This window comes from Hippoglossus stenolepis, chromosome 24, assembly GCF_022539355.2.
Source record: "Hippoglossus stenolepis isolate QCI-W04-F060 chromosome 24, HSTE1.2, whole genome shotgun sequence".
Taxonomy (NCBI): Eukaryota; Metazoa; Chordata; class Actinopteri; order Pleuronectiformes; family Pleuronectidae; genus Hippoglossus; species Hippoglossus stenolepis.
Window position 1 is genome coordinate 5,732,053 of NC_061506.1, and position 21,768 is coordinate 5,753,820.

General features: G+C 44.3%; 1 protein-coding gene across 1 annotated transcript in view; it reads right to left on the minus strand.

The window, feature by feature from the left end:
* pard3ba (par-3 family cell polarity regulator beta a) overlaps positions 1–21,768 on the minus strand; it is a 133,299-nt gene that overhangs the window by 105,979 nt on the left and 5,552 nt on the right. The window contains exons 2-3 of the mRNA XM_035150615.2: positions 19,647–19,748; positions 2,952–3,126 (exon numbers count right to left, since the gene is read on the minus strand). Of these exons, the coding sequence (XP_035006506.2) occupies positions 2,952–3,126; positions 19,647–19,748 (277 nt within the window). The remainder of the gene's footprint in view (positions 1–2,951; positions 3,127–19,646; positions 19,749–21,768) is intronic.

Genomic DNA, 21,768 nt, shown 5'->3' on the forward strand with positions numbered 1-21,768 from the left:
GTGCATGTGTGTGTCAGCAGATCAATGCGGGTGTAATCATCCCACCGGGGCAATGTGAAGTCCAATCACCCTGTTCAAACAAGCGGCCCCAACCTGACACACAAACACTTTGATGGCTGACTGATTACTGAATTACTTCTTGTCCTGACTGCCACCACTCAACGGGACCACTTGCCCACTATAACCAGATTATTGTGAATAATCAGATTAAGGTAATAGTGTGATTAAAGCATTCACGTGGTTTGCAGTAACCTAATTTCACCAGTTACCCCAGTTTACGTGATTGGTTCCTACGTGGGTTCGTGTCTGACATTATCCCACATTGCAACTATTACTTTTTAACAGCACATTATTCTAATAGTGAGAAAGTTGAACAGGTTACATTCACTCAGGTAATGAGTTCACGTGTTATATGAGAGCTATAGTACAATTCTCAGTATATATGTCAGTGTTAATATTACACATTTTAGGGGATGTCTGAAAACAGCGTAGGATTCATTTTCTCCGAGCTTCCAATGACTGATGTTATTACACAGGCAAACACACACACTTCCCTAGAATAGTGGATGGGTGACGGCTTTGAGTGCATTAGGTTGTTTAACTTGCGTGCTGCGGTTCCTTTGTCGTATTGCGTGCATGTGCGCATGTCTGAATTACAAAAGAGCGGCCTTATTGCATTAGACTACCTCTGTCTGAGGGGCGTCACAGGGTCACATCATAACTAAGTTAGTCAGGGTTCAACGGGGCTAGAGAGCTGGGGTTTGTGAGGGTTGGAGGGGGGGGGCAGGAAGAGGTCCCACTGGGTTAAAAACAGGGTGGAACGGGTGTGTGTGAGGGATGGGGGTTGGAATTAGTCCATTCACGCTCGACTGGACCCTGGGCATGCTGACAGGCTGCGGTGCTAATCTAGTTAGAGGTGGAAGCCATGCAGAGACTCGGGGAGCAGGGCAGGATGGGAGGCTGGGGACAGAGTAGGTATCTGGTGGGAGTGGAGTGGAGTGGGGGGTTGATGGGTGAGGGCCCCGGGGGCCGGGTGGTGAGCCTGTGGATGGCAGGTGGTTGAGGCTGAATAGTAGAGTAGGCGAGATATGGCCGACTGGAGTGGAGAGGGGACGGATAATGGGGAGTGGGGCAGAAGTGGAGGAAGACGGCAAAGGGCAGGTGTGTGTGTGTGTGTGTGTGTGTGTGTGTGTGTGTGTGTGTGTGTGTGTGTGTGTGTGTGTGTGTGTGTGTGTGTGTGTTGTGTGTGTGTGTGTGTGTGTGTGTGTGTGTGTGCGGTGTCACACTGTGTCTCTGCAGCCAACAGATGGAGGAAGCAAAATGGCAGGGTGATTAGACAGACCCTTGTTCATTAACATCTAGCCTCATCTTTTATTTTCTCCTTTATCATTTTTATTAAAAATCAAATCAATAGAAAATAGAAGAGAAAAGAAAGACGTGCACGAAAACAAAAAAAATCCTGCTCCAGATCATTTACAGTCAAATGTATCTCTAACCGGAACAAACTGCGGCCCAGACAGAGCAGAGATTTCCCCAGACGCTCCCTTACACTTCCGACTGTCTAGTTTTGTGATGATGCTTCCCTCTGGAGATGCACCGTGACCCACTAACTTGTTCACTCCATTTCCTGAATGCAGTCTGAACATAGTCCGTGATACTTCTAGATAGAACCTGAAGTATGGGAGAATATATTTAGTTAAATTGGATTTTTAAGCGTTTCTGCTGTTGCTCTCATTTAACACGGCTCTGGATAAGAGCAAGAGCAAAATACCGAAAAATACAAATGCAAAAGCAAGGTGGTTATACAATTTTTTAAAAAAAACATGGAGCGAATGAGAAAAAACAAATAAAAGGTTGTTGACACGAGGAGAACAGAGCGGAGGGAGGAAAGATGCAGCGCAGCAGGATGGAAATGACAGTCATGCATCTGTAAAAAAAAAATCTGCTTCCCTCTTATGTTTCTGGCAGCCTTTTCCTCAAATTAGCAACCGCTCCGTTTTTTGCTGAGTTCTGTGAGATCTACAGAAATCTGTGTTTTCACTCCCCAAACATCACACTCCCGCTTTTCAATTCTACCACTGCGTGAAAAAAGTGACATCAGCAGAGATATTCTGAACCTTTAGTGAATTAAATCAAAACTTTTCTCTGTTTTTAACAGTTTCATATGTCATCAGCCTTTTCTTCCTCCTTTCTATCGGCCTGTTAAACTGATGTCTCACTGTCACAGAGACGGGGGATTGGCTCTACAGCGCCACATGATGTATAAGTCCATCACCGTAACGGTGCCCAGAGGGAACCAAGGAGCAGCCTGGCGCTTAATAACAACACATTTATAATGTTGTCAGACAAATACACTCACTAAAATGGGAAGAAAATACATATATACTATACCTATATACACTAGTGACTGGATGCAACAGCGATTATCTCCTCATATCTTGCAAGAAGGAACACTGGCAAGATAGCAAGGTTTCTGACGTTTAAAAAAAATAAAACAGAAAGGCAACTTCCTCTACGGGCACTGGGAAAGGAGTCAATCGCTGATTAGTATTAGAGTGAAAACAGGAACAACTAATTGAGGAGCATGAAGTGAGAACGCTGTGTCAACGGTGCGTCTCTTTTTCACGCACGCCATGACGTCACAAGCAACAATCGCTCTTTGCACAGGAGGTTCAGGCTACAGCTGTTCAGCATCCTCACACACACTCACACACCTAATGCTGTTTCACCATCTCCACATTTTATCACACGCACAAAAATATGAAAGTGTTGATTGAGCATTGCTCTTTGGGTGTTGGAGAGATTCTTCTCTTTCAATTAAACCCGCAACTTGTTGTACATATATTCACACAGAGGGATATTTAATGATAATCATTTTTAATATAATCTGTGAGCTATAAATGCTGTTTCCTTGAGATGAAGAGGAAACATGTAAAGCCGATCTGACATACTTGCTTTGAGGACGGCCTCGTTGACTTCAATCTCTCCTCTGCCTGACTCCTGGTACATCAGGTGGGGATAGTAGTTGACCGGCTCGGGGCTGGGGGCGGCGCTGGAGTAGTTGGACAAGTTCTCTCTGGGACTGTCCGTCCTCCCGTGCTGGACTCTGTCGAACATGGCGACCAGCTGGAAGAGACACACACACACACACACACAGAGTCCTAAATGATCACGCACATGATCTGAAGATTGCCTCAAGGTGAGTGTGAGAGTGGAAACAATGTGATTTCTGGCACATGAGCGAGCTGGATAAACGCTGCCAGGTTCTGCAGCGTTTCCACTGTGCCATGATCACAGTGCAGCTTTTATGTGATTTATCCAGCAAACAGTGGGGATGCAACCTGCTTCCTTCTGCCAAGTGTGCAGATGTGTGTGTGTGTGTGTGTGTGTGTGTGTGTGTGTGTGTGTGTGTGTGTGTGTGTGTAAGGAAAGCAAACAAAGCTGGATTCACAGCTCATCTCCTTCTTACGGTGCAGAGGGAACTTCGGCAACTTCTTCCTTCCTGACCAAAGAGGAAAACGTGCCCAGCGACCGGGCCGAGCGTCGGTTCAGAGGAGCTAACACACACGGCAAGGCGCAGCGAGGTGTGTACGTATGAAATTAACAGTCAAATGAGATCTGACACGAGAATGAGAAGCTGCCAAACACAATGACACGGCTGCCACGATGAGGTGGCGGGGAGAGACGGGGGCGGCCAAATCAACAGGGGATGGAGGGCAGGACAACGACAAACAATCCTAATTGAGACAGGGACATGATGGCAGATAGAGCGAAGGGGGAACGTGTGTGTGCGTGGCGACTGCGGGGCCCGTGCAAGTGCGGGTGCGTGGTTTGATAAATGGGCGCGTGGCGGCGTGACGCTCTCATTAGACGGTGCTGGCGAAGGAAATGACCACTTAATGAAAAGCAATAACCACAATGGAACAGGGGGATGGAAAAGGAAACAACAGACGAGTGGAGGACGTCAATTATCAACAAAAGGAGTTCGGAAGCTGAGTGTGTGTGTGTGTGTGTGTGTGTGTGTGTGTGTGTGTGTGTGTGTGTGTGTGTGTGCACGTGTGTAAACAATAACCACGGAGGAGGTGGCAAGATATGTATCATCCATCATGCTGTGACGCCGCCTCTCACCTCAACCTCCCGTGATTCAATATCCCTGTGACACCTGGCCAATGCTAAGCTAAGGAGAAGCCTCTACTGTGTTGGTGTGTGAGAGTGTGTGCGCGCGCGTGCACGTGTGTGTGGAGATTAAAGCAAACGAGTGAAAGAAAAGATGAGGAATCGAGGGGCTGGCTGATGCAGAGAAGAGAGTGAAAAGAAAAGAGCGAACACCAGGAAAACAATCTGATTGCGCCGCTTGATGGATGCATCTCGAGCTCTTTCTCTCTTCTTTATCTGCTTTCCTCTCTCCCTTCTTATCTCCCTCCCTCCCTCTCTCCCCCGTCTCTCTTTCTCCAAACTCGCTGACGGCATCAATCAAAGCAGAAGTCTTGGAACATCATGTGGATGCGCCGACGAGCCGACAGCGACTTCCTCTACCGTGCGGAGGGCGGTGATGATGATGATGATTTGTTTTTCAGGGACTTTATTTTTTTCCTGGTAAACTTAATTCAGAACAAGTTGCAGAAGGAAATTGACTTTTTCCAGGCACCGTTTTTCCAACGATGATGATGATGAGGTCGCCATAACCATTAATCTGAGCAAGGGGGCATTTGCATTTCATCCAGAATATTCAAAGTCAAAGCTCAGGCAAATAAAGGAAAAAACACTATTAACTGAACAAATGGAACTGTTACGTGATAAATGGACCCAGGGTCATGCAGACCAGCAGGGACGCAGCACAGCCGACAACAGACAGCTGCTGATGAGGGTCAAACGGAGGTGAGAAACAGACTGACAGCATGTTATAGTGCTGAGGGCAAACCTTCACTGATTCTATTCTGTGCAACAGTCACTTTCTGACAAGCTCCAAAACAGCAAAGACAGTACCACAAAATATATCTGCATGGCTAGATGCCATTTAGGGTTAAGTAAAATAGTTTTTTTGTTGGTTAAGGGTACTAATAAAGTTTTTGGATGTCCAGCTATCAAACAGCTGTTCCATGCACAAGAGACAACAATCATAACAACTGTGAAATTACAGGATGCAACTTCAGGTCTCTCAATCCCCCCCCCCCAAAAAAAAAGACATAGTTTGATGACGTTGGGAGTTGTAGTCTTCACCACCATAGCGGACAAAAATCTACCTGATGCAAATCACGTTCATGGATGAAGTCATGGTTGAAGTCATATTCATATTATGCAGGAAACAACAATGAATATAAATTGTGATCCATTTTTACTCCGTCATATGTTGTGTGTCCAGGACGTCACAGCAGAGACGTACAAATCCACGGGTGAAGCGGATATGACGACCAGAATGAAACATCCCGTTACCTTGAATCAAATTGGAGAACAGAAAATTCTAATTTTCAAAAATGGTTTGAAAGTCCGTCCTTCAAATCCTGCACCAACACGCTTGTCTCCAGGACCCCGTGCCCATGAACAACAAAACCTTGACTGGTTCACGGTGTGCAGGTTTTCTCCCAGTCCCTCCTGACTGGCATTAGTATTCCAGGAAACAAATCTGCCTTATTCTTCATGCTGGGTCCGATCGGGGATATTGATATGAACCCGAGGAGCCTGCATGTCAACTACTGCTGAATAATGTGACCCCTTTGTCTCATTTCCATAACACACACACACACACACACACACACACACACACACACACACACACACACACACACACACACACACACACACACACACACACACACACACACACACACACACACACACACACACACACACACACACACACACACACACACACACCTGTGCAAAATACAAATAGCCGAACCTTTCGTATTGTCATGTAATGATCATGCGGCGTGTGTATCCAACGTGACCAGACTAGCTGGAAGGACTGTGGATGAGTGGATGAGTGAGTGTGTGAGTGTGTGTGTGTGTTGCCGAGTCGAAGTGATTATCATGACATACATATACAATACAAGGCATGAAGCAAAGACAGACATAAACACTGTGTGTAATCTTGTCTACACTAATTGTCTACACACTGCCTACAGCATCGAGTTATAAAATGTTGTAATAATCTGCCCGTGCAATTACTCAGTTTCATAGAAAGACAAGAATAAACCAACCCACACTTATACTACCTTTGTGTTTTCCTTCTATTTACAGTTATTTGTAATAAAGTTTATGGTTATACTGTAAAATAACAAGCCTAAATTACATTGTATTGTCATAAGGGTTTGATAACAACATCTTAGGAATCGTAGCCATTTTTATTAAGGCCAATATATCGGTATTGGAATAGTTTTACTCCCTGAAATCAGTATTGGCCCCAAACATCTATTTTGATCAAGCTCTAGTTTAGAACACATTATGAACTTTGCAGTTGCAGCACTGTTAAATGTAGATGTTAAAATCTTGATGTGGAGGCTGCAGGGCGGTGCAACGTGTAAATCCGTCATTCAACAACTCAAACCCTCTGTTCTTGTGAAGTGACCTTGTGCATAACACTGACTCTGCTGTGTCCGAGCCTGACCTATGACCTCCCTCTTAAAAGTTCTATATATTCTGTGATCAATAAACTCACTCATTAGTATGATTGCTTTCACGGCGCCTGCACGAGCCGACGGCCAATCAGACGCGGCGTTTAAATGCATCACGGTTTATTAGAATATTTAATGGTGAGGATATGAAATGATCCCAGCTGCTGTAAACAGTATATTGTGTTTACATGTTGCGACTCACAGATGGAGCAGTTGAGTGTTTTTAATAATTGATGCACTCGCTAGGAATTAATTAGACGAATGCAGCACGTCCTGTACGGAACACACGAGGGAGAGGACACACACACACACACTTACTCATATGGGAAGTTCACACACTGTATAAAAAGGCATTACTTAAAAAACACACAGCTCAGAATACACAACTGTGGACACAATCTCATACACACATACTTTTCACAGTTAAAGGACAAACAGTGCCCCCTTGCTTAAGTGGAACACTACTGCAGCTGCTGGTACCACTCAAGCATACATAAGTATCTCTCACACACACACAGACACACACATCCTCACAAACAAACACACACTTCCCTATTTCATCTGCTGGTACTAATCAACCCATTTTTCTTCTCCCCTCTCATCCCTGTCTAACCCTGCTGTGTGTGTCTGTGCTCGTGTGTGTGTGTGTGTGTGTGGTACCAGTCTATTGAGATGCTCTGCTTTTGTGCTGTTGTCATTTATCTTACGACTGGCCCGCTCTCCTCCGTTTTCTCCCTCTCATGCTATTCTTCATTCCTTCTTTGAACAAGAGATGCATAATTCAGGGGGAGCGCACGGCATCCTGACAGTAGTATGGTAACCCAATCATCTCTCTCTCTCACACACACACACACACACACACACACACACACACACACACACACACACACACACACACACAGACTTTCTTCAATAAAGTGCATGTTTAAAAAAAAAACTATTTTAGACACCTGTTTTTTTTCAAATGCTAAAACGTGAATCAGAGAACAAGCCTCCTACTCGCAGCACACTGACACGACGGCAGAAAAATGAAAAGCCCGCGCTACCTGACAATCTCACTTGGCGTGCACGTTTGTGATCGCACCATAGCTGAAAGGAGCCAAGCTGCAGTTTTACGGTCAAATGGTGGAACTGTGCACAAAATAAAACACTTTCTCCGCGAGGAAAATCGCTTTCGTGTAGCTGGTGTTGTTTTGTTTTTTTTTCTTCTTTTCATTTCTCCGAATCGCAGGCGGCTGAGGTGTGAAGACTGTGGAGAAGTCGACAGAAATGTACCGACGCCACGTGTGAATTAGACGCCCGCCCGACAAAGACGCAGGCGCCGTGCGTGGAGAATGAGCTCCTCCACGGCTGTAAAGTGTGATGAATATTGACAGTTCGCAGGTGAGGTAAGAGAATCTCACCCTTGCCGGAGCAGATATTTGCTTCTTTAAAATCCATGGCATCGTGTGAGGAATGACAATCAATTTGAAACCAGGCGTCGACAGTGATTTGCGGTTTTAAACAGACTAGCAGGTAATCGTAATTAGTGACACTCTGCGGCATGAAGAGCGGCGATGTTGAGGTTGTAGCTGCAGGTTGAGAAACATCTATTATCAATGTTTAATTCATAAAAGGAGACGTACAATGATGGGATTCTGATTATTTAAATACTGCGCACGCTTTCCACAATTCACTAAACATTGCTATTTAAGTTAAGCTGCTTTCAGACGTGCACTGATGTTTGTGAGAACGCAGACGTCTGAGTCACTTCTCCTGCCAGCACCAGAGTAAAATGCCTCAGAAAATGGAACATGAGGATGTTTCTAAAAATCAAACTGGAAAAAGCACAAATATCTAAGTGGTGTCAAAACACAAAGGGAAATAATGTGTCTCTGATGTCGCACCGTGCGCAGCATTGCATTCTGGTCTATGAGGCAGATGTCAGTGTAGGAATCCAGATGTTTTATTCATCGTTTAACACTGGTAAAAGACTGATTTTGGAATATAAAAAAGGGAAGCACTTACTTATTATGGACATACAAAAAACAAAAACATGAACACACCCCCTTCAACACTATATTTAAATGCACTCAAGCATGTAACACAAAGTAGTCCATGTTCAAGAGCACACGCAGTACACAGACACACACATTTTTCAGGGCACCGCCGGGGCCGTCGCAGGAATGTTTGGCCCGTGTTATTTAAACAAGTAGAAAATTGGTTGTATTACCGGTGAGAGCAGGGCTAATCCTACTTCTATTTCAGCCCGAATCTATACAGCACACTACCAGATGTGGGGGATTACCTCCCAGGAACACACACACCTGGCATTAGGCCTAGCGTGCGCGCGCGCAGACACACGCACACGCACACACGCACACGCACACACACACACACAAGATTAGAGAAGCAACAACAAAGACGCTAAGGAGGGACACACACCGTCTCAAGCAGATGCACAATCCGACTTGTCTGCCGGTTGGTGAGGGACACCTTAAAAATAATGACTCGTACACACAGACATCAGGACTTGAACCTCTAAATCTCTCCCGTCTTCCTGTTTGAAGGGATGCCAGAGGTTCCACACAGCGGCTCGTACTTCCACATCGAACATAACGGGCTCTTTGATGCTTCTGACAGACTGATCTAAACATGAGCACACCAAAGTAAATTCCTCTGTCGGTGCAGCCGGTCGGAGCATTTACATTCATTCAAATTTAGCAAACGATGACCCAGATCTTTCAGGATTTACAAAAAAAAAACCAACAAGCAAAACCTGAGGAATTGTGAATTCAGGGAAATGGAGAAAGAAATCATGTCTGTGAAGATCTGCATTATTGACAGGTTCTCTTTCCGGCAAAAGCCAAAACGTAAGAAATGTTCTTCATGGTGTTCAGAAGGGTTGAGTTATCACACTCTCTCTCTCTCTGCATCCACACACACATCTGTCACATGATGGAGCACATATGCACCCGGTGAGAGTACACACACCCATTAACACACACATGCATACTCAAAGCGAGCCACCAGCTGAGGTGCCGCGGTGCCGGGCTACGCTCGGTGACACGCCACATTATTATTTATGCACATTCATAAAGGGTGAGGGTAAACTCTTCATAAATCACCCGTGCCCGAGAGGCCCCCAGAAAGAGGGAATGGAGGGATGAGGAGAGAGAGGGAGGGATGTGGGTGACAGGCAGGGCTGCGGGACTCGTATTTCTCAGGCAGAGCGAGACAAATATCAAGCCCGGCTCGTTCATCATTACCGCAGTGCAAACACATCAGCGGCGGTTACACTGGTCCTGTTCTGCATCTGTGGACACACACACACTCAGAGGGACGTGGGCTCCCCTGGCGCACAGGAAGTCATAACCTCCTTCTCATGAGTGTGCACAAACACACATTCCCACACACGAACGCAGGAGGGAAAAAAAAAAATCACAGACGTTTTTGCAAAAGTCTAATAATCAGCTTTCTTTTCCCTGTGGCCACCGGAGGGGCCAGCTGCTCCCTCCCTCCCTCCCTCCATGCTCCCTCCTTCCTCCCGGGGTCCGACGGAGAAATGGAAGGAGTGATTAACTCCGACCCCTTCACCTGTGTCTCTCCCTCCCTCCCTCCTCCCATCCGCCCTCTCTTGAACACTACACTCTCATACTTCCCATCACCTCGCTCTCTCTGCCCTTTGCCTTCCTCTTTACGCAAGGGGCGGAATTTTAAAGTTTTGGAGGATTTTAAAGTGAAATCTGTATTTTTCATTACTATCAATCATTAAATTATTGATTATTTATGTTTTTTTTTCCCCCAAGATTTTCAATTCCACCAGCTCATATTGCTTCTTTAGGCCCGAACATGTGGGTTTACGCCGCAGTCGGAGCTTGCTGATACACGTGTTACATTCACGACTTGCTGTTGCCATGGAGAGGCAGCATCACTCACAGCCTGGAGGTGTTGCAAAACTCACCTTTTTCTTCCACCAATCAACATATGTTTTTTTTCCTGAGAGTCATCAAAGCCTGGAGAGAAATTTGCGCTGCGGTAAAAGTCCACGAGCCCAACGAGGACAAAACACGGCCGGACAGAAGCATCCATCCATGTATATAAATGTCTGGGGGGCCGGAGCTCAGACTATATGGTTACTTTTACAGTATCATTAAACTGGAAATAGATGTGAGGCTGTGAGGAGCTCCACTCTGACTGCACTGCAGCGATTTAATGAAGGACACCGAGCTCATTAACCGAGTGTGGATCAGCTTCTAATTAACAATCAATGCAAAGCAGGTATTTAAGTAGTGCCTGAAAAAAAGTTAAGGGATGAATCTGGAAAGAAAACAGTTCAAAAACCTTTTTGTTTTATGAGCCACTTTGTAGTTTCTCCTCCAGAGACAGATCGTAACACTTTTGCTATATAATAATAATAAATAATAAATACAAATACAGTTTATATATCCATTCTATTCTTCTTATCTGACACAAACGAAGAACTCAGGTCACCATGGACGGGAGGAGGAAATGAGCTGAGGGGAAAACATAGAATTGTAAATGGAGATTAAATGGAGATTGGAAAGAAAGATGTAATTTGCCAACTGAATTGTATTTAAAATCTTTGACTGGGCTACGCCGCCCTAATTAACTCCTCTTGGGTTATTTCTGGATATGAACTGTATTTGTATGAATGAATATATAGGGGAATATATATTTGATAATCCTTATAAGTTTGTACTTTTCCACCTATTTGATGATTTTATAACCTGAACCATTAATCAATACTTTTATAAATATGCTTTTTGGCCTTTATAGGATTTGTCAATCATATTTTTTTCGAAGAGTAGTAAGCAGAATAATTTTCAACCCCCAAAAACAACCACTCCTCTGTTCCATATGTCCCTTTCATGTTAAATATAGGTTGGCTAATAATTCGAGTGGCCCATTCACACACATTACCGGCCACAGAGCACCATTCATTAGGCCAATCAGTGAGGTGATGAGGGTGAGAGGCTGAAAAAAAACGAGTAGTAATAACAGTGTGCGTGTGTTTGTGTATGCAACACAATGGACACAGATGTGGTCTCAGCTGTGCAGTCGCACCAGAAACCATTAAATATTTAACCTAAATGAGTTGGGATTCAGTATCACAAGCATTTATCCTCTTGTTGCTGCAAAAACCACACACACACACGAGGGAGCGCGCACATGGCCGCCACTGTGACTTTCTGCTGATTTGAGTTATTAGCAGTTGGAGTGAGCCGAGACTCGGGAGCAGAGGGAAAACACCCCACGCTTCACACAACCACACACACACACACACACACACACACACACACACACACACACACACACACACACGAGTCTGGGGCAAAGTCATGGAGGAAAACAGATGGCGCGGGGCTGCTTAGGTCAGAGAGTACGTTTGCTGTAAACAAGTTGATCTATAATAGATCATTAGCTGGATGTGATTAGCTCCTCTGCAGGCTGCTGTGCCAAAATCCCTGTTAAATGATAAGGCTAATACTGACGGCAAACACAGCACAAGCTGCAGCTTCACCGCACTGTCAATGTCACCGGATGAAACTTTTTATATTGAGAGATGCTCCGATACCATTTTTCCATTCCTGATACCGATACCTGGACTTTGGCAAATCGGCCAATAACGACTACCGATTAGATACCAGGGCTTTTTATTTAATTTTTTAACAACAGCAAAAGCTAATACATACAGAGAATGATGCCATAGAACTACTTTTATTATCTAGTTTGACACAAATAAATAAATCAAAGAATACACAATAATTACTTCCTTCAAATAGCGCAAAACTAAAGTATTACATACAGTACACGTCACTGTTTTTATTTGTGGGACTTTCCAGCATGAAATATTTTATCTGGGTGAAACTATCGTCTGGGAAACGATACTCTTGGTATGTAACAGATCTTTGATGCAGATCTCCACCTACTCTTGTTTGAGCGTTTATAGTCGTTTTTGCAATTTCGTCTGGAGGTTGTGTGGACGGAGATTCTTTTTAATAGCAGAAAAAAAATTAAATCAGAAGTTTAAAGATGTGGCATCGGATAAGTACGTAGATTCACAGACTTGACGATGCCCGACCGTATCGGAGACGTTACCGATTCTGGTATCGGATCATCTCTATTTCTATTCATACATAAATTCATGTTTCACGTCACGCAGCTGCTGCACTGGATTCCACACATCATTTGAAATACGGACCATGACAAAGACAGCCGCCTCCTCCACATCTCCGTGTCTCATCTTCTTCCACACCGATTACGCACACGTGTCATTAGGAAAAGTAGGTCCGCAGAAGACCTGAGCACGGCCGCCCTCCCAGGTTCCTGCTGCCAGACCACAGCAGGCGCAGGCAGGTTCGGTTACAGCCAGACCGTCTCGCTCCATTAGGAGCTAATGGGCGTTGGGATGGCGACACAGAGGGCAACACGGACTACGTGTGATTAACAGAAGGAGAGGCACCAAAGGACAAGATCTGAGGGCGGGATGACCTAACCTCGCCTCCGTAAATCACACACACACACACACATCTACGCAGAGAGAACTGAAACAGGCCTTATCCGAAACCGAATCCCAGACTTTTGCTTCAGTGAACTGACAAATCACTTTGGAGAAGTGCCATCATTCAAAGTCAGAGCGTAGAGCAATGGATCATGTAAAGGAATTAAAATCGCAAAGTGCAACTTTATGAGAAAACTCCACATGCGTGCGAGTCGATGAAAAGCCGGGCACAGCAAGAAATATTTCTCCTTAAACCTTTAAGCTCTCTCATCGTAATTACAATCAAACAGGGTATGGTGTGTGTGTGTGTGTGTGTGTGTGTGTGTGTGTGTGTGTGTGTGTGTGTGTGTGTGTGTGCGCGCCTGTGTGCGTAGGGGGGTATTGTTAATTGAATATAATCAGATGAAGAGCTGTTGTGGTGGAAGGGGGGAGTCGAATCAAGGTCGAGCCTGATGAGATACGATCAAATCAGCTCAAGTGACTGAATCCCGCCGCGCGAAACATTCACCCGCTCCGTTCTGATCTGATCCGATCTGTCGGTAACAGTCTCACACCGAGATGATCTCACTTTATTCAATATACTGTTTGTTTACTGGAGATCTGAATATATTATTGTGTCTCTCTAATAAATCTTTAAGAAGTTTACATTCTTTCTAGAACATATAGACTACTGAGCATCTCAATGCACTAATCCAGTTTCTGAACCCCCCTATGAAAGTCACTCTTTTGCACATCATGGGTATAAGAAGTCATGAGGACTTAGGAAAAGAACTGAAACCAGGAGAAAATCTATATATTTTTTTAAACCAACTTCATTTATAACAGGAGACAAATCCAGACTTTAGAGTACAGAGAAAAACTCAAAATTACCTGAGCAGAAGGACACCTCCTGTTTACTCACAGGAAGTAAGAACAAAATAAATATTACTGAAGATAAAAAACACAACAAACAGGACTGAAATGTTGAAATAATATAAAAACATGAGAAATATAGAAGTAGAGAAAACTGATCCATTAACTAATATTTGATTTTTTTTTAAAAAGGGGAGGAAAGACTGATCAGTAGAATCCAACAAATTTAGATTTAACCGAATACAAATAAGTAACAATACCTTTCTAAAAATAGCAACGAGCCCTTTCATGGCATAAACACGTCAGAGAAAAATCTCCAACTCTGACTTAATCATTCTTGGCATTTGGTTTACAAGACCACCAAGTATCTCGTCACGTAAGTCTAAATACAAACACTGCAGTGGGACGTGCAAACATACAGTTTATTCTGTCATTCCTGCAAAACCGGACAAACACTGTTTTGAATACGATTTCTTATAATGAGAATACTGGCTGAAAAACTGAACCTTTAAACTGAAGACTCATTTTCCATTATGCAATTTAGTTTCCGACAATCAAGTCGAAAAAATGCTGGAGCCTCCGGGCTTCGGCGGCGATGGCAACCTTAAAAAAAATAAATGTTCTTTTTACGAATAAAGTCAATTAAGCAGACAAAAGGAGGGAAATAATGGCAGGCTACAGGTGAACTACAGCTGCTTTATACTAAACCCCAGTCATGTGCAGCTTCCATGCAATTAATATTCAAATGTGTGAGACGGACATGATGCTGAACGCGCCCGCAGGTAGGGATGTATGCATCATGATTAGAATGTGAAGAGGGTATAGATTCTGATTAGGACGGCATGCATGTGACATTTTCTAATCATCGCACTTAAACCTCATGTTCCTGCTCATCACCGGCCATTCAGACCCCGTGTGCGCAGTTACGCGACTATTCAGACGCCAATCAAACGCGGTCGACGCCGAGTGAGGGGAAGCGGAGGTGAGGGGGCGAGGTGTCACGGAGCACCAAAGGCTAATCAGCACGTCGGGCGCCTCGCAATCACAAACCATTCACTAAACGGATTCTCCGGCGGGGTTAGCACGTTTTTCAGGGAACGCTTTATTGTCGCCTGTCGGAGGCGGGCTGACATCTGACATCTAGTAAATGACTTCAGGCAAATCACAAGACGCAACTTACAGGAGAGTTCTCCTCGGACTGGTGGGAATGAATCCACAGAGGCATTATTTGATCGTGAGATGTGAAGCTGCAGATATGGACGCTGTTGTGTGTGGCTGTTAAATGTGCATGACTGACTTCACTTTGTGTTGAGAGACTGCAGACCTACAAAGGCTGCTTTTCAAAATTAAGCATTTGCCTGTTGCCATGTGTTTAATCTTTGTCTATGTTCATATTAATAAATCTATTGACCGAGTACAGACTCAGCTACCAGACTATGAACCACAACTAAGACACATGATCATATCATCACGGTTTTTGCATCTGGAAACTTGCTCCTAGTCTGTTTCAGAATAGAATTGAAGATTTTACTGATTACTACTAAGAGCGTCACATTCTTAAGATGTACTTTTATTAGAGAAAAAAGCCTAACCAGTCACAATTATCTTAAATGAATTAATCTAAGGAAGTGTTTAAGTGTTTTAGTATCGGAAAAAAGTCAAATCTGTATAAAGGTCAATAGATATCAAAGAATATGATGTAAAAGTGGTATATATATATATATACGTAAAGGCCTTTCATGTATGTGTCTGTGTGTATAACCTGCAACTTTAAGTGTGTAAATGATTCCTCATGTGCTCTGTAATTAAAATCATTATTCAAAGCAGTGTCATTACTCATAAAAAGTTACAAAAGCTCATAACCACAAGACCAAACTTTAAATATCATAATACGTTTTCCGTGTGACCGATCCATTTTTCTAGCCCCGCGTCCTCCGCTGTGACACGCGGGCAGAAGAGATGCATGGTGGGAGATGGCCTCGAAATCAAGCAGGCTGACATTTCGGAGCGAGATCAGCTGAGACCATTTGCATTCCGGCAACCAGAGACCGCACAGGAGGTTCATCTCCGCCTTGTAGGCGTTGTGATTAAAAAAGGGCTAATTAAAGAGAGATGGAGGAAATCATTCCCGTTTTTTTTTTTCCATTAAATTTCCCATGAAATTAGATTTCTCATTGGCTGCACTGGATGTGGTTTTTTATGCCTTTTTCCCCCCCTCCCTGGCGAAAACAAGGTCCGTGTAGGGTAATGTGTCTGTGTGTTCAGGCACATGGAATGAAGAGTGACAGTCCACTTAGGAGAAGACGTTCTGCTCCCTGAGTCTAATTCCCATTCTGGTGGGGATTGGCGTGACAAGAGGGGACACTCACACATGTTAAACATTCAAATTTCAGCTGGGTGCGGGTGCAGGGAGAGGATTGATGAGACCTATAATCAAGCAGCATCTACAGTACATGGAGTTCCATCTCTGTGGCAGACAGCATCTTTTTTTGGGGACAAAATACTCTGTTATAACACGTATAGCCAGACAGCTCCTGTGCACCGTGGAGACGTATGGGAGTAATGGCTGCGGCTAATGCGGGTTCCCGAAGGACCGTGAATGGGGGGGAGAATGACAGTTCTGGTGGCGGTAAATGGGCGAATGTGTGGAGGTAAAGCACTACATCTGTAACTGCTACTGAAAAGAGGGAGAGGGATGAGAGGGAGGATGGAGGGCGAGAGGATAGGAAAGGAAAGGAAGGGACAGGAAAGATAAGGAAAGGAAAGGTAAGGATTGAAATGAGAGAAATTCTGAATGATGGCTATAAATTTCAAATTTGACAACTCGAGAAATGGAAAAAAGATGGATGATTGAAAACGTCTCTATTAATGTGGCAGTTCATCACATTACGTGAGTGAACAACAGCATAACTGTCACTAGAGATATCTTCCTCCGCCACCGTCTCCATACATTGTTTTTCCGCCATATTTGTGTAGCCACTGTGACCTTTGACCTGTGAGATGTTCTTAAGTTTACAAGTTCACGAGGCGAAAACTGGTTTTGCAAGGTCAGTGTGTCCTTGAACGTTTGATGGACTGAAGTACAGACGCATGAAACGATGGACGGACTACCCCCAAAAAACTAAAATTACCTGTAATAATAAACCAGGCGTAAGAAGGACAGACGAGATGAAGGATAAAGAGGAAAAAGCAGGTCGAATAAGTGCAGTGATTTTCACACAATGTGACAAAAGAGGGCAGGAGAGAAAAGCTCTAGCGTCTGCCCACTTCTCTCCATCATTAAAAGTAGTGAGGTATGTGACAGGTCAGTGACTCCAGCCGCCATGCCTCCACCTGTCATGTGAGAGCTGCAGGGCACGTGCACACACACACACAACACACTCACAGCAACAGGGTCAAAGGAGAGGGAAGCTTCATCGAGTCCGACTGACTGAACCACGACCCGCAGTGCTCTCTTTATACTGTGCTCTTTTGTGTGAGCTGTGTATATGTGGTCACACCTAAGCCCACACCCCATGGCCTCGTGCACGTTCATCAGATTGATATTAATATTTATGAGGAGGCTGATGTCCGGCGTCTCGAGATGGGGGGGGGCTAATGATTGAGAGTGTGCGTGTACGTTGGTGGGTGCGTGTGTGTGTGTGTGTGTGCACGTGTCGTAAATGCAGGGGGCAGAACGGTAATCAAATCACAGCCGCCTCTTCATCTCAACCCTCATCAACCACCAGTGGCGTTACTTCGCTGCACGCTAATGCTAACATGCCTCGCACAGCGGAGGGAGGTGTGTATGCGTGTGTGTGTGTGTGTGTGTGTGTGTGTGTGTGTGTGTTGAATAATAGTCAGGGGCTGGCCCAGATAAAGAGGTCTGGACTCGCGGCTACACTAACCACTGGGCATACAAATAGCTAACCATTATCTCTCATTAGCATCCGTGGCTAACACAGGCCCCCTGCTGTGCGGTGGAGGGCCCTCACAATGGGACCACTCCTGTATGATTGATGGCGAAACAGCATTCGCCACAATAACAGCACAAAAAAAGAAAAGCGCTAAAGATAGAATCGGTCGGCCGCGGCGTGGAAATAAAAAAACGTAGACAAACAAAAGGAAGTCAGACTAATCAAGAACGCCAGGCGCAGCTCATTAATCTGTGAGAGGCGACAGTGTTTGGAAGCCCGCAGATAAATCAGATGATTGGCACGTTATGAGGATCATGTGCACTCATCCCGCTCGGCTTGCTATCTTTTCATCAGGCGCTAAAAACAAAAGGGTACAATGAGGAGCGAGATGAAAGCGGGGAGGGCGTTTGGAGAGTTGGGTGAGCGCGGGGAGGGTAAAGAAACAAAGGTAAATAGGACAGTTCCAGCCCGGTGCAGGTTCCACCGAGGTGTTTGCTCAGCTGAGAAAAAAAGCACCAGGGTTTGGAACACGAGAGCTGACGTCAGGTTAACCTGTTAGTGAGGAGGATCTGATCAAACGCCAGAGCGAGGATTTTGATCGGCGACGCTTCATCATCACTTTGAGGAAGCGGAGAGAAAGACGGTTTAGGTCGGAAAATGATTCATTAAAATCCGTGACTCGCCGTCTTGTGCACAAATAAGATGCAGATCTTGTGATTATGAATCCATCATCCGGGGAAAATGAGGCCTCTGTTCTCTGTGATTCGCAAAAACAACTTTTCTTTTTTTCCCCCCGTCGTTCTCGTTCCCACTGAGTTTACGAATCCATTATTCAGCTCTGCCCCCCTTTTTCGCAAAGAGTAGTTTTCCAAAGTTGCAGTCATCATGATGCTGTGCACGCACGCACACACACTATTGTTCATGCAGTTTAAAACACCAACAGTTACGGCGTTGAACAGGGTCAGCTGAATATTCCATTTCCATTTCATTTGGCCTTCTTGCTGACTCAGAGTTGGTAATTCATCATTCGTCCTGGCCAGGGTTTTATGAATATGGATTTCGGGCATCTCATTAGCATATCTTAGGAATGCATTATGGGAAATTATCAAGAGGAATGAAATCTGTTCTTTATAGAAATGGGGCCATTGTCTGTCTGTGCGTGTGCGTGTGTGTGTGTCTGTGTCTCCTATGAAGTTACATCACTGCTGTTTCGGAGAACTTCCCTCAGCACATTTGCCTGAAATGGTGTCTCTTAATCTGTCTCAGTGCAAATGAACATGACGGCTAAATCACACAGAGAGGAGAGGAGAGGAGGAGACGAGGATACGAGGAGACATCAGGAGAGGAGTAGACGAGACAAGACGAGAGGAGGAGACGAGAAGATGAGTAGACATCAGGAGAGGAGTAGAGAGGACAGAAGAAAAACTCAAGCAAACTCCAAACAACTGTTGACAAGCTAAGCAAGATTTGGATCTTCAGAACAAATACTATTTGTTTATTGGATATTCTGACATGCCGCCATGTTGGAGACTTTAGCAAACAGTCAACATAAATCTGCTACCACACTCTAAGCACGGATAAGAGTGACAGACTCCCTGCTGTAATTTAGTGTCCCTCAAACCAGGAAGAGACTACTACTGGTGCTGGAGTCTGTCACGCAGCATGAAAAGTGTCTGTGTGTTGGATGAAAGCAACGACGGGAGAAAACGTTGAGAGCCTATAGGTAGATACAAAATTGAATGTGAATCAAACAGCAAATACCAGTGTGTCCATCCTCACCTTGTCTCTGTCATCCACCAGTTCACTCAGCATGTCGTCCATGTCCAGGATCCCCCCCTCAGCGTATTCCAAGTGGTGGGTTTTCACTCCGTTGTCCCCATGCTGGACACAAAGACATATTTACAAATTAACTTAATTAAATTAACAGAAACCTGTACAATTAAACTGTAAACCAGCTGCAACAAGCAATGACTAAACAAGAGTTTATCCAACCAATCAGTAATCTTTAACTGGTCACACTGGGATTGATGGAGACAAACATCAGATGAGAAGCAATAACAGACATGAAACATTCCTGCTGTCTTCTCACATGGGCTCAGTCTCACATTTTCTTGCGGACATTTTACAAGGTGACCGGCAGGAAAGCAACTGACTCTGACATTTACATTTTTGGTAACAGACACTCCAGACAAACACATTTTACAAAAACGTTACAGAAACTTAAGACACCAGGAAGTCCTGAATTGGCTCACAAGACGTTTCTGTAGCCTTAAACTGAAGATTTTAGTCAATCATTAAGCATAAAGTACAAAGTTAAAGAAAACTATATGACAAAATACTGTCATCAACATTATACTTCATGTGTGTACAATATTAGGAATCCCTGGTTGTTAAACAGGTCCAGTAGGATCATACGACCCACATGACCCTGAACACACACAGTGAAAAGTACAGTTTGCACAGACGTATGTGTGAGAGCGAGGTGGAGCCGGACAGGAGCTTTTCCAGTTTTGCAGCTCGATGGGGGAGGGGGGGCACATTCCAGGCCAGTTTCACTGTCACCATGAAGACAGAGGTCAAAGTGAACACACCCCACAGAGCAGGAAACACACTGCCTGGTGCCGCCAACATTGACAAAGAGAACAAGGACTTTTTGACAGAAATCTATATGACAATAAAAAAATATAATAAAACGAGAAGCATGCAAACAATGGCACCTTCCTCTTTTGTGTAGCAGTGTTGACACAATCTATTGTTCAGAATATGTGGAGGGGAAAGTTAATCTGTGTGCGATTTGAGATGAGGCTGATAATGATTGTGTAAATTATGAAAACAAAGTGAGACAGAGTGCAATTCTAACTTTCTGGATGGGTTAAATATTTGCCGTATTTTCAAATTAAAAGGAATTTCTTGTGCGTTGTTGACGGGCCTTATCATTTCTAACAATGTGTGCAGTAGAAAATGGAAAATTAGGAGCTGCCCATACCAATAAGCAATTTGTCAATGGCAACACAAGACTACATTACCAGATAAATTAACAGCTACAGGCTAAAAGCCTCCGAGGCTGGAATGAGTTTGGCGAAGACCCAGCGAGCAGCTTCTGCTGTATCACTGAGTCCCGTTGTGAATGGGCTTCTTCTTGCTCTGCTGCATCCAAATGTGAATTACAGGGGTGGGGGGCGTCTGCCTTTTACAATGGGCCAAGTCTATTCTCTGAAAACAAATGGTTGGGAGAGTCTGGGATTTCAATCGCAGGAATAAAGCCAGAGCTTCCCTTTCTTCGGAAGTGCCCTTAATATGAACACCCAGAGCTCTGAGAGACAGAGCGGCGAGTAATCCGCAGCTACACAGCATGCAAACACACTGCAGGTGTCACACGACGCAACTGTATTGTGACGATGGGCAAACAGGCAGGCAATCCGGTGAGCCAGAGCTCAGCGCATCCTGACACTAGAAAATATGAAGTTGCTTCGACATTGAATGTGAGCAAAGGCCCAAAAAAAGAGAGGATATCCAACTTCCTCATACTTTGAATTGTTGTGATTTTAATCAGAGAAGTGACGCATCTGAGGAACGTATAAAAAGACACAACAAAATATAACACTGGGAAGTAAAGTTGACTTTAACTCATGGCTCTAAGTTACACCGATACATCACTGCTGACCCCGTTATAGATGGAAAACTGTATGTGTGTTTCCAAGTGTGTTAGAATGGTAAGGTATTATTGCACTAAAACCCTTGTGTGTGCCGAGATAGTTTAAGATTTAAAACGGCATTTTGAAACCGAAACGTATTAGAATGGATGTAGCCTGAGAAGGTGGAGGGAAGCAACGTGGAATAACTATATTTTGCTTATATTTCTGTTATATATATATACACATCATATAATTTAATCATACTT